This window comes from Macaca mulatta, chromosome 11 (genome assembly GCF_049350105.2).
Source record: "Macaca mulatta isolate MMU2019108-1 chromosome 11, T2T-MMU8v2.0, whole genome shotgun sequence".
NCBI lineage: Eukaryota > Metazoa > Chordata > Mammalia > Primates > Cercopithecidae > Macaca > Macaca mulatta.
The window spans coordinates 8,071,149-8,084,591 of NC_133416.1; the positions used below are offsets into that span (position 1 = coordinate 8,071,149).

General features: G+C 50.6%; 1 protein-coding gene across 2 annotated transcripts; it reads right to left on the minus strand.

Annotated features, from left to right (window-relative positions):
• Positions 1 to 559: 559 nt before the first annotated feature.
• C1R (complement C1r) lies at positions 560 to 10,894 on the minus strand. 2 transcript variants are annotated; one of them, XM_015150950.3, is made up of 11 exons: positions 10,836 to 10,894; positions 9,897 to 10,125; positions 8,516 to 8,708; positions 8,048 to 8,194; positions 7,753 to 7,949; positions 7,287 to 7,434; positions 7,058 to 7,179; positions 4,851 to 4,929; positions 4,333 to 4,488; positions 2,379 to 2,453; positions 560 to 1,642 (listed from the first exon to the last, which is right to left on the minus strand). In XM_015150950.3, coding segments are annotated over exons 1-11 (2,118 nt in total). In that variant the 5' UTR covers positions 10,838 to 10,894; the 3' UTR covers positions 560 to 872. The 2 variants fall into 2 exon arrangements, with proteins under 2 accessions (XP_015006436.3, XP_028685055.2); XM_028829222.2 differs by lacking the exon at positions 10,836 to 10,894 and adding an exon at positions 10,218 to 10,339.
• Between the last annotated feature and the right edge of the window lie 2,549 nt (positions 10,895 to 13,443).

Genomic DNA, 13,443 nt, shown 5'->3' on the forward strand with positions numbered 1-13,443 from the left:
AGAGTGTGTCTTGAAAAATTTAAAAAAGCTGTTATATTTACAACTACGCATGTGGGAAAATCAGCATTTTCTTTTTATTGTACAATCAAAACAAAACACGGACATTTATTGTTATCCATAACCCTAATTGTAAGTGTGTGCATGACCTTAATTGTTCTTGTTGCCTTCCTAAGTAAATATTTTAAAAATGACCTTTCTTACAAATTTTTTTTTTTTTTTTTTTTTTTTTTTTTTTTGAGATGGAGTCTTGCTGTGTCGCCTGGGCTGGAGTGCAGTGGCTGAATCTCAGCTCACTGCAAGCTCCGCCTCCTGGGTTTACGCCATTCTCTTGCCTCAGCCTCCCAAGTAGCTGGGACCACAGGCGCCCGCCACCTCGCCCGGCTAGTTTTTTGTATTTTTAGTAGAGACGGGGTTTCACCGTGTTAGCCAGGATGGTCTCGATCTCCTGACCTCGTGATCCACCCGTCTCGGCCTCCCAAAGTGCTGGGATTACAGGCTTGAGCCACCGTGCCCGGCCTACAAAATATTTTTATATAAAATAAATACAACTTTTGACTCGTTTTGCACGCTGGCATTTCTCCTAAAATTTTATTTGGAAAAAGTTATATTCAATGACCCAATGGTATAAAAGTGGAAAAGGAAAGTGACAGCTAGAGATTGATAACTACATCCTCTGCAATCCTCGGAAGAAAGGAAGGGCCTCTTTGGGTTTTTTCAGGTAAAGTACGTCAATGGGACTATAGGAAAGAGAATTTCCACACTGTCTTTCTGCATCAGTGATTTTAATAGAGACTCTTAGTGGTTATCAACAACTGGTCAGTTTTTTTTTTTTTCGCACTGCTCTCTGGATTTGGACCTAGCGAATTCTGGGCTCAGTCCTCTTCCTCCATCTCTTTCTTGATCCAATCCACGTAGTTGAGCACTTTGGTGTAGAAGCCATAGCCCCTGCTGCACCCGATGCCCCAGGACACGATGCCCGTTGCTATCCAGCGATCAGTGTTCGGGTCCCTTACTGCAAAAACGCCCCCACTATCCCCCTGGCAGGCATCCTGCTTTAGAGACGGGTGCCCAGCACAGAACATGTTTTGAGAGAACACATCCATCCTATTCTTTCCCCGGAGCCAGGTCTCACAGTCCTTTCGATTAGCTATGGGCAGACGGACAAACCTGAGGTCGTGAGCAATCTTCTCCTCCATGACCCCAAAGCCACTGACATAGCCCATCAAGCCCAGGTCATAGAAAGTCTCGTTGTCAGGGAGGCAGATGGGGAGGAGGTTGGGACCCAGGGTGACACTATTTTCCAGCTCCAGCAGGGCGATGTCCCCCTCAAAATTGTGGGACTCATCCTGACGGTAGTCCGGGTGGATGCTGACCCTGCGGATGGGGTGATTGGCCAGCTTCATGAGCTCTTCCACATTTGTGTGGCCCAGGAACACATCCAAGGAGGCGTTGCTTTGCGCCTCATGTTCCTTGGGATACAGGGTGTGGGCAGCCGTAAGAATCCAGCGGTCGCCCAGCAGGGCTCCACCCCCTCGCCCATGGATGTTGGTGAACACCTGCCAGGGGAAGTTGCCCATCTTGGCTTTTTGCCCTCCGATGATGCGCTGCCTCTGTTCCACGGGGTTCACGGGCTTCCCACACACTGAGGGAGAGAGAGGGAAGACAAGGGCAAGTCAGCTCCAGGTCCCATACCTCTTCCCTCTGTGGCCAGCCAGCTCCGTATTTGCCCTCTCTTTTTGGCTTCTGTCTCTTTTCTCTTTCTCCTCCCATCCCCACACCTCCGTCATTGGCCTATTGACAGGCTCCTCTCCTTGTTCTTTTTTTTTTTTTTTTTTTTTTAATTATTACTTTTATTTTTTGAGACTCCTTGCTTTGTCGCCCAGGCTGGAGTGCAGTGGCGCGATTTCAGCTCCCTGCAACCTCCGCCTCCTGGGTTCGAGTGATTCTTGTGCCTCAGCCACTCAAGTAGCTGGGACTACAGGCATGTGCCACCATGCTTGGCTAATTTTTCTATTTTTAGTAGAGGCTGGGTTTCACCATTGTTGGCCAGACTGGTCTCGAACTCCTGACCTCAGGTGATCTGCCTACCTTGGCCTCCCAAAGTGCTGAGATTACAGGTGTGAGCCACCACGTCTTACTCCTTGTTCTTGTTTATTTCCTCCTAGGATGTCTCCCATTGTTTTTATTCTCTGATTTCCCATCTGCTTAGTGAAAATGCTGGCATTTCGGGATTGAATTCAGCACTCTTCCCCTCTCTCGCTTTCTCCTGGTATGTTCCCCTCTCTTCTCCTCTGTCTCCTTTTTCTGGGCCACACTGCTTTTGAGGCCCTGCAGGCTGCTAAAGGCCCTGAGGGTTGCCCCAGAGGGTTTCCACTCACCTGGCAAGCACCGAGGAATCTTCTCTCCCTTTTGTTCATTCTTCCAAATACCCTGTGCTGTGCAGGTGTACAGCCCTGAAGGCAGAGGAGGCAAGAATCAAGTTGGGAGGTGATGGGTAAGAAAACTAGGTTGCAGAGGCCAGCAAGTACTGAGTGTGCTCGATAGGGAGAGGGGTAGGGAGGAACAACATGGCAAGGGCCAAAGGTCAAAGGCTCAACTCTAGAAGGAAAAAATGTCGAGTGTTCAGAGGCTCTAGACCTATATTTTGTTTTAATGTCAAGTAAAAAAATCAGAATGCTTAACCATTAATATATGTTTGCTGTAATCCCTGTTTGTGAAAGTAGACATAAAAACCAGAAGGAATATATCAAAATCTTATCAGTGATTGCGTCTTAGTCGTGGAATCATAGATGATAATTGTAGCTACGTCTTCTGATTGCTGAAAATGTGCCATGCTTGTTGCGAAGCACTTTATCTGCATGATCTCATTTAACCACTACAGTGACACTTGCAGGTGTGTGTTATTACCCTCACTGTGGATGAGGAAGCTGAGCTTAAATATTTTGCACAGGGTCACATAACTTCTGAGTGCCAGAACCAAGGTGCAAGAAGTTTTCTGACTCCAAAGCCCAGCTCTTAATGAATACCATTTATAATCCAGATTTTTTTCCTTTTTTCTGTGTTTCAAACCTATAATGCATGTGATTTCTAATATTTCAAAAAAGTTTGAAAAATACCCAATAATGAGTGAGAGTCATTTAGTAAAACTAGGTGCAAAAATCACAACCAGGTTTAGAGGGGAGAATGGAAAGGGGAATTTCACTGAGTTAGCTGTAGGGCTTATGATGGTGATGAAGATTGTGGTGTTGGTGTTGGTGTTGGTGGTGACTGTGGTGTTGATGTTGGTAATGGTGGTGGTGATTGTGGTGTTGATGTTAGTAATGGTGGTGGTGATTGTGGTGTTGGCGTTGGTGGTGACAGTGGTGTTGTTAATGGTGGTATTGTTAATGGTGACAGTGGTGATGGTGGTATTGGTGGTGATGATGGTGTTGGTACTGGTGGTAATGATGATAGTGTTGGTAATGGTGATGGTTGTAATGGTGGTGGTGGTGATGGTGGTGATGATGTTGGTAATGGTGGTGTTGGTGTTGGTAATGGTGGTGGTGCTGATAGTGGTGTTGGTAATGGTGTTAGTAATGGTGGTGGTTATAATGGTAGTTGTGATGGTGGTATTCGTAATGGTGATAGTGATGATGGTGGTGGTGTTAGTGTGGTGGTGATAGTGGTGTTGGTAATGGTGATGGTAGTGTTGGTGTTGGCAATGGTGGTGGTGGTGATAGTGGTGTTGGTAATGGTGGTGGTGATCATGGTAGTGTTGACAATGGTGTTGATTATGATGATGGTGGTGATGGTGGTGTTAGTGTTGGTGGTGATGAGGATGTTGGTAATGGTGATGGTGGTGATGATGGTGTTGGTGTTGGTGTTGGTGTTGGTAATGGTCATGGTGATAGTGGTGTTGGTAATGGTGGTGGTGATAATGGTAGTGGTGATGGTGGCATTGCTAATGATAATGGTATCGATTGTGGTGATGGCGATGATGGTGGTGATTGTGCTGGCATTGATGCTACTGGTAGTGTTGCTGGTGTTGTTACTAGTAGTAGTGCCGATGGCAGTGATGGTAGCAGTGGGAGTGTGGTGGAGGCAATGGTGGTAGTGGGGACGATGTGGTGACAGTGAGCTGTTTATGTGATTTGAATCTTTTCTTCGTATCAGCTCAGATGCCTTATTCTTCAAACTTACAAGGTTCCTGTTAGCACTATAATTTAGGCCCCTGTAGCCAGTGTCCTGGCAGATACCTTAATATGCATTCCCTAGGGATTCTACTGGGAGAAATCTTAGAGGATACCCCAAGGGGATGGAAGGGAGGAAATTTCCATTTGCATTGGTTCCTACCTTGCTCAGACTCCTTGCTGCCAGCTCTGGTCTGCATCTTGTAATATGGCTCGTGGCAGTAGTACTGGATACGTGCCTTGTAGGTGTTCACCCCCATTGTGGTGGTGTAACGGAAGGCACCATTAGGCAGGTTTCGGGGCTGCCCACAGTCCTTGACTTGGAGAGAACACAGGGCAGGGTGAGAGCTGAGAATGACTATGCTGGAACTTCAGTGCGGGGAGTGTGAGTTGTCCACCCGCAGAGCAGGCTGAGAAGCTTAGAAAAGATAGTCAGTGGAGAGGGCCCTTGCAATGGACAGGAGTTTGGTGGTGTGAAATTCAGTTCTGGGTAGAGCCCATCCATCCTGCTGAGATGAGGGCTCACTGATTCCTGAGATGGGCCATAGGCATCAAAGGACAAGTCAGGGTGAGGGTCTCTTGGAAAGAGGCTTACTCTGGATGCCTCTTTCTTTCTTGGCCCAGGTCCTCAAGGCTGGAGGTGGGAAGTCCCCAGGGTCATATCCCTGAATTATGACTTACTCTTGCATCTGGGCATGGCACGATGCCATGTGCCATCATCCTGGCAGACAGCTGTGAAGGAGTGCAGCACCTGGTTCCCCTGTTGAGCAGAGGACAGAGGTGTCATCAGTGCCAAGAGGCAATGCAGGTCCCCTTGCTGCCCTTCCCACATAGGAGTAGAAAGCAATACAAAGACATCTCTCAGCTCCCCGATGACTGTGGCTCCCCCATGGATGTGGCTCCTTCTTCCTTCTCCCCAGCCCATTGCAGACAGGAGCACTGAGCCACCCTGCAGCAAGTCAGAGTGGGACTAATTGATAGACCCGATCATCCTCTCTCTAGACTGTGGCCTGTTCCCACTGAGGTCCAATTGAATCCCACAGTTTGTAATTAAAAACATCACAAGCCACGTTTGAGTGTTTTTTGTATCAAAACAAAAGCCTGTGCTCCAGGGCAGAACCATGTTTCTCTGGCTGGAGTCCCCGCCTCCAGGCCTGTAGCACTTTCTCTCTCCTGGGTTGCAGTTTTCCTAAGGACAGAGGCCTTCCCTGAAATCCTAGAGCCACCTCACTCCTTTGAACGGTGCTGGAGACGTTGATGTATGTGAAGTGCTGTTGCTGTTGAGCAGGGACAAGACTAGGAAATGGCAGTCTTTGAAATGAAAAGTTACTGGACAATATGAATGAGTTTTACTAAGACCAAAAATCAGCCAGGTGCAGTGGCTCACGCCTGTAATCCCAGCACTTCCGGGGGCCGAGATGGGCGGATCACTTGAGGCCAGGAGTTCGAGACAAGCCTGGGCAACATGGAGAAACCCTGTCTCTAGTAAAAATACAAAAATTAGCCGGGCATGGTGGCACACGCCTGTAATTCCAACAACTCAGGTGGCTGAGGCATTTGAATAGCTTGAATCCAAGAGAACCACTTGAAATTGGGAGGCGGAGTTTACAGTGAGCTGAGATCATGCCACTGCCTGGGTGACAGAGCAAGACTGTCTCTCAAAACCAAAACAAAAAGACCAAAAATCATTCCATAGAGTTAGCCCTGGGAAAGATTGCAAGAGAATGTGTATGCGAACTAGACCGTCTGAGTAAAATGTAGGTAATGTGAGAAACGGTGTGACTTGCTTTAAATTCTATGATGTGAATGACAAATGCAAAAGTAAGGGCAGTGGGTGGTGCAGGCAAGGGAGGGTTGTAATATGAGCAAAGAGGTTGTTGGTCTCCAGTCTTCTGGACCCAGGAGACCCACCCAATCCTCCTGATGGAGATGGAAGCACCTTGGAATAAAGAACAATGCATCAGGTGAACTCGACTTGATGCAACATTCAAATGTGAGCTCCACAAAGGCTGTGTGACTTTGTGGGTTTCTTTTTACTGAACCTCCCACATCTAGGACAGTGCCTGACAGTAGACCCTTAAAATGTGCATTATGAATTAACTATGACTTAAGGACATGTCATAGGTCTCTTCTTTGATTCTGATTAAGTCTTCCGTGTGGACCTATTGAGCAACGATGGGATGTTCAGTCTTGGGTCTCTGTCCAGAGAGACAGATAATTTTTAGTTTACCAACTTTTGTGAGATTGATCCATGGATAAAACCATATTCCTTCCTGAATCTTCAGATCTGAGGACAGGACGGTGGGCCCGGGGTGAGACCACCAACATGTGTAAAAGAGCCCTGGAGCAGGAGGCGGGAGATTGGGGTCCTAGTCCCTGCCGTAAACAATCACTATGTGATGTTGATGAGTCACTACATCTCCACCCTGCCTTTCCAGTTCCTTCAGCTTTCTTGATTATTGGACGAGGGCAATAGTTCTTAAACTTGGCTGCACGTTAGAATCACCTGGGTAGCTTTAAATAGTCTTGTTGCTCAGGCTCTACTCCAGATCAATGGAATGAGAGTCTCTGCTGGGGGCCCTTGACTTCAGTATTTATTGATTGATTGATTTTTATTTTTTAGAGACAGAGTCTGGCTATATTGCTCAAGCTGGAGTGCAGTGGCTATTCACAGGAGCCTTGAATGATTGGGCTCAAGCAATCTTCCAGGATCGTAAACTCTCCGTTTTAAGTGTGCAGCAAGTTTGAGAGCTGGTGGACCAGGAGTCTCTTCCAGCTGAAACGTCTATGACTCCAGCTGGGGTGAGACTAAATCCTCTGTGAACACACCATCTGAATTCCCCCTGGGATGCTGGGCCGGCTCTCTCCCCTCAGCCCTGGGCTCTTACCTCTATGAGCTGGTAGCCTAGCTTGCAGGTAGCAATGAAGTAGTCACGGAATTGGTACTGAGGCTGCAGGTTCTGGATGACAGTGAACTCGTCTAGGGTCTTGGGCTGGGGACACTTGATGACTATTGGGAAGACCAGAGGGCGTATTTATTTGAGAGCCACCTGCCCTTCCTTCTTTCCACTTTTTCCCCATTGCTGGCCATCAAGGGAGGCCCCCAGGGAGCCTTACTCTCGGTGGTGTAGCGCAACTTCCAGCCCCGGCTGTCCCCCGACTCATCTGTGAAGAACAGCAGATCCACAGCATTGCTGCTGGTGTCAAAGTCGGGGGGCCTCTGCTTCCCACAGAACTCGCCAATGTTCTTCCCGTTGGCATAGATCTGGTAGGGGAGGAGGATTTTTTTTTTGTTTTTGTTTTTTTCCAGCTTGGACATTTTTACACAGGGCCAACTGTGTAGTAGCCTGGTGGCCTGGGTGGTGGTGGTGATGAAATCCTGCCTTATGCGTGTTTTCAGGGGAAGGTGGAAAGGGATCCCCACAACCCAATTCCAGTTGTATGGGAACTTGCCCAGCCCGTGGTTGATGTTGGCCATTCCTGCCCCAGCAGGCCAGGGGATCCAGGAGGAAGTTGGGACAAGAGGAGCCAAGTGCAGACGGAAGGGAGGAGAAGGGGTCTTTCAGGGGTAGGACGGCTGTACCTGTAGCTGGTCATAGGGGCAGTGTACTTGCTGGTGGTCATCAATTTCAAAAGGCTCTAGGAACTTGAGGTGCAATGTGAGGCCCCGCTCCACCCGGATGCTGTAGTTGCAGCGCAGGTCAGGGGGGTAGGACCGGGGGTACTCCAGGCTGGAGATGTAGCCCGATGCCTCCGTGTACAGCTCGCTGCTGCACTCAGCTGTGAGAACAGAGCCGCAGGGCATCACGGGGGCGCTCTGGCTGGCCCAGCAAGCCCTGGCTGAACCCCCGCCTCCCTGCTCCACCACTCTGGCTCACCCTGGCAGGAATGCCTGTCCTCCTGAAGCTCATAGCCTGGACGGCAGGAACAGAAGTAGCCTCCAACGTAGTTGTGACACAGGTGCTGGCACTGGGGCTGGAGGTCCTTCTCCCCTGATTCGCTCTGGGAAGCACATTCATCAAGGTCTGGAAGGCATTCAGGAAGGAGGGTTAAGCTCCTGCTGGGAGACCTGAGTAGTGGCTCTGACCTTAGGGAGGTCACTCACCAGAGGCCTAAAGACAAAGGCATCTTTAGGCCACCTGGCCCTCCAGGCCTCTCCAAAGCTCTCTGGGGACTGCTCCATGGCGACAGAGCCCAGGTTGACAGGCCTCGTTAGGGAAAGTTCTCTTGAGGGGAGGAACAAGGAAAGCCAGGCTTTTGGCTTCTTTGGATTCAAGATTCCCTTTCTTGGCCCCCATTCAATATGGCTGAGGTCAGAGAAAAGGGATCCCTGGGGGGCTACTCACCCACAGCTTGGTAGTAGGCCAGGAAGCCCTTGTAGAACATGATGGTCCCATTCTCCTCATTGGAGAAGTCCGTGTGGAAGGTCAGCAGCATCTTGTTCCCTTGGGACATAAATTCCTTCTTTCCTGGGGGGTTGCCCAGTGGAGAACCCAGTTGCCCACAGAACCTCCCCAGGTTTTTCTTATCAGCAGAGATCTGGTGGAAGAAGGACAAGGAGTAGGAAGAAGACCTGTTGTGGAGTGGCACATGTGGTGGCTCAGTGACAGTCCTCCTTGTCCCGCCCAGAGTGAATCATGCACCACATTGGCTCCGCTGGTCACTACCTGCTGGGCTCGGCTGCTGCAAACTTCCCCATGTGACTTTCAACTGTTCCCCGAGTCTCCCACTGACTCACTCTTACATGTTGTCCTGTACTGGGTACCTCACCTTTCCCTGTTTTCTGCTCCACTGACAGGTTTCAGGTCATCTCCAACCCCACCACCTCCTATGGCCTGTTCCCCTGGGGTCCTGGTTGTCTGTACCCAGCCTTTACCCGCCCCTCATTCCCAGAGCTTGGACAGCTCTGCCTTATTTTTGTCTTCAGATTCCACCTCAGCCTAATCAAACCATTCACACCTGGAGTGCCTTCTGACGCCCTCGGGTGAACATGAGCCCTGAAGCCCACCAGTCTCAGCCTCAGCAGGCATTGTCTCATCCCTCATCCTTCCTACTCACAGCTCTTCAACCTCTCCTTGCCCCTGCCACCAAACGCCCTCCCCCAACACTGCACACTCGCGAAGTCTTCTGGGTGGGGAAGAAGTGCCATTTGCATGTAATTCACGCATAACCTCCAGGGGTCTCCTGGGGATGGTAGTTATTGGACCTTCGCAGGCTCTGCTTGAGCCCTGAATCTCATTTTTACTGGATAGAGAAAGATGGGCCAGGGAAGGTTGTCACAGAGGTGAGGGTTCTGAGCCTACTGTCCTTGCTGAAGACTATTCCCGTGCTGCCAGAGCACACATTTCTCCTCCTCCTGTCCCTGTGTTCCTGTTGAGGCAGGCAGCCATGCCAATCTTCTCCTTGGAGACAGGGAAGCTGAGGCACGGTGGTTTCCCAAAGGCTCTCAGCTAGACAGCAGATGGGGAAGGTTTTCCTGACTCAGTGCACAGTGAATTTCCTGAGTGGGTCCTGTCCCCTTCCTTCTCTGTGCTTCTCCCCTCAGTGCTCACTGAGGGTCTCTACACCAGTGAGTGCTCCATCCAGGGCAACCCTTGGCTCTAAGAGATGCAGTCGGCCATCAGATCTTGTGGGGCTGGGCTGTGTCTGGGGGTGTGCATGCCATACAGATCCCAGATCCCAGAGGGTCCCGTTTTGTCTCCCCTCTGCCGCCCATCCTGCCCCTACCTTGACATAATCATAGAAGCAGCCTTCAGAAGGCTCCAGGTCAAAGTGCTGGAAGACGAGCTTCACCCTGTATCCTGTGGGGACTGTGATCACAGTGGTTGTTTCAAAGCTGTTGGGGTAAGGCTTGGGGAACAGAGGGGAAGTCACCTCCCCAAATAACTTCTGAGGGATGGGAATGGAGCCTCCTGCCCTGCAGAACAGGGCCGGCACCAGGAGGTACAAGAGCCACCTGCCAAAACAAAAGAGAGTGTCTGGAGCTGGAGGGGTTCAGCACTCTTGCCATGTGGGCAGTGGCCATGGCAGGGGATGAGATGGCCATACCGCTGGGCATCCTCCTCTCTGCCCACTCTGGACCTCACTGACATGTTCTCAGCAGGGGTGCCTGGGTGGGGAGGGCGGCCTTTGCAGCTGCTGCATTGGGTCACTCCCCAGGGCAGTGTCCAGTCCAGAGGCCACCATACTCCCCTCACACTCCCCTTCCAGCCTCCTCCCCTGCCCGGCCCCATCCCTCCCCTCCCCTTCCAGGAATAGGACTGGCTTGGGACCAGTTAATGGAGGGTGAGGGTTTCCACCCGTGGGTCTCTGAAAGGGCTCCCACAGGTTCAGTAAGAGCGTCTGGGAGAGACCATCTGTGGAGTGTGAGACACAGGCAGAGTGTCCCCTCCTGGGCAGGGGGTCCCCTCCTCTCGCTGCTTCCTGCCGTGAGCCCAGAGGGAAGAAAGGACCATGACATGGGCTTCTATGTATAAGGTCTCCTCTGGTCCTTAGGAGGAGGGATGGGGCGCGTGTTGTGTGTGTCCATGTGTGTGCACAGTGGGATTGATGAGAGAAGAGTGTGTGAAGAGAGAAGGGTGTCCCTGTCTCCCTGAATTGCCTCCTATGTCCTGGCTTCTCCCCTGGCTTCCCCCTCCCTCCTGGGTGCCCATCACCCTTACTCACATTTCTCAAGGCCCGTGTTGAATCCTGGGCTCTCCTGACAGCGTCTTCGTGCACTGTGTGCAGAGGGAGGCCGCGTCATGCACAGCAGGGAGGGGAGGGTTTTCTGTGGAGTGGAGGGGGGACCATTCCCGGAGGAATGTTGGAGGGAATGAACTATTTGCATAAACAAAAGATCTGAGTTTCCACTTTAATTTAGTTTTGGTTTTGAAATCCCTGTCGGTGGTGCCACCTGCTGGTCTATGAGGGAAAGGGCTAAGGAGACGGGAGTCTGACTTTTTAGGGCCAGGGAGCCTTTGGTTGGAGGCCCAGATGCCTCAGTCTCTGAATCTGATCAGCTTCTCCTTCCTTCCAAGACTTTCCTGGGGGGCTGCTGCTGTGTTTACAAGGTTCCTACCAAAGCAGTGGGAGACCACAGGTTGTGAATTCTCTTTTCTGGGCTGTCCTTTCCCATGACCCCGTTCTTCTTGCCGTCATTCAGCCCACAGCCCTGGTTCAAGAATGGCCCGGGTTTCCATGCCCAGGATGTAATGATAGGAACACTGGGGCAGAGGAGGGCATGTGGGAGTGGGCAGAAGAGAGAGGAGCTTGGTTGCCTTGGGGCCCTGGCCTGCTTTAGCCGTGAATGACACGTGGACATAGAATAGGGATGGCCATGTCAGGGCAGCCCTAAATCAGCCCTGGGTTTGAGACCCTCTGGGGCGGCTGCGGAGGGGGTAAAATGTCCCCATCTCCTCAGCATCTGCTCAACACAACTGCCAGGGCTGAAGCCGAGGGTGCGGGTGTGGAGCAAGAGGCTCTTGGTGTTTCTGAGATGGAGCCAGGCCCCTGGGAGGGAGGAGGGACCCTAGACTCTCTTGTCCATGAGGCCATAGTGTCCTGCTTTAAAAATTTTGCTCTTGGCCACGTGTGGTGGCTCATGCCTGTGATCCTGGCACTTTGTGAGGCCAGGGTGGGAAGATCTCTTGAGCCCAGGAGTTCGAGACCAGCCTGGGCAACATAGTGAAACCTCGTCTCTAAAAGTTAAAACAAATAAAAAACAATTTCACTGTTTTTGGAAGGCTTTCTTCATCAACTCTCTGTGGCACCAAATATCTGATGGGACTTTACCCCATAGAGGGGCTTGGGCTGCAGAGCAGGCTTCTGTGTTCTTAAGCCTTTGTAGGCTGTTCTGCTTGTTTCCCTTATTAGATTAATCCCTCCAACCTCCACCCTTCTGCCCCCAACCCCGTTCATCCATTTTTGGGCTACCTGTGTAATGGCAAGGCACTTTCCCAGGCAATAGATTGCAAGAATTCACAGAGCTGATGCAGTTCCCCATCAGGCAGTGACCAAGTCATCAGTAGTTAGACAGCAGGCACACAGTAGGAGCAAGATCCACCAACGCTTCGAGGGTTTCTCCAGCAGGCCTGTGTGTCAGAGCTGAGGACTGAACCTAATGGAGGGCTGGTCTGTACTGGGATCAGGATATGAACCACAGCCTTGTTAGGTCAGGAAAGACAAAAGATAGGGGAGAAGGAAAAGGACTAGATCAGAGGACGAGAAGGAAGAGGAATCTCGTGTAACAAACTGCACATTAATATCCTGGCAGCAGCAGTGGTGTGTGTGTGTGTGTGTGTGTGTGTGTATGCACTGTATGTTCATAATGGAGGCAGAGGGAATGGGTAAGGAGGTAAGTGTTAGCTGAAGCTCTTCCATCCATCGTAGGGAGTCTCGGTTCTGCCTTGGCATTGTGCAACATGCTTGGAGAGTGGCGTGAGCCACCGCGCCCAGCCATGAATTTTATCTCAATACTAATTTTTCAAATGGTTGATTTTTCTGGCATGTGTGGCATCTAGGTAGGGAGATATTTTAGGAATAGAGAGCCTGTCTGTATATCCTTAAAACATATGGCACAAAAAGAGAGTTTCCTCTTACTTCAGCTTGTCGGTCTCTCTTCCTCCTTTTCTTTTCCTTTTTTTCCTTTTTTTTTTTTTTGAGATGGAGTCTTGCTCAGCCATCCTGAGCAAGCCATCCTTGGCGCCATCCTGGCTACTGCAACCTCCGTCTACTAGGTTCAATGGATTCTCCCCTCTCAGCCTCCTGAGTAGCTGAGATTATAGGCACCTGCCATCAAGCCTGGCTAATTTTTGTGTTTTAGTAGCGATGGGGTTTCACCATGTTGGCCAGGGTGGTCTTGAACTCCTGACCTAAGGTGATCTGCCTGCCTCAGCCTCCCAAAGTGCTGGGATTACAGGCGTGAGCCACCGCTTCCAGCCTTTTCCTCCTTTTCTAGTCCATCTCATTAACTTCCTTCATGCTTTTCCTCAGATATGTCTTGACCCCTGAAGAATGTGGAACAAGCTCCCTGCCTCTTCTTTTCTGGGCCTTCTTGATTGCCGTGTTCTTCCCCACCTTCTGCTTCTTATCTTCCTTTCTATTCTAAGGCTTTCCTTTAACCCCTGTGTCCCGTAGGTCCCAGTCGCAGCTGAGGCTTGTTGGGGGAATGGTGCTGGCAGGTGGCTACTCACCAGACATACACTGAAGAACCTCTTCCCCATCCTGTCTGTGCTTCCAGGTCCCTGGGGTTGTGCAGGTGAGTGCCCCTGAGGCGCAAAATAAGGAAAGGCAA

Coding starts and splice junctions, on each gene's coding strand:
- C1R (XM_028829222.2), bottom strand. CDS start 10,261: ATGTCAGTGAGGTCCAGAGTGGGCAGAGAGGAGGATGCCCAGCG. Junction 4,489..4,850: donor TGCCATGCCCAGATGCAAGA/GTAAGTCATAAT, acceptor GTTCTCTCCAAG/TCAAGGACTGTGGGCAGCCC. Junction 2,454..4,332: donor CAGCAAGGAGTCTGAGCAAG/GTAGGAACCAAT, acceptor CTCTGCCTTCAG/GGCTGTACACCTGCACAGCA.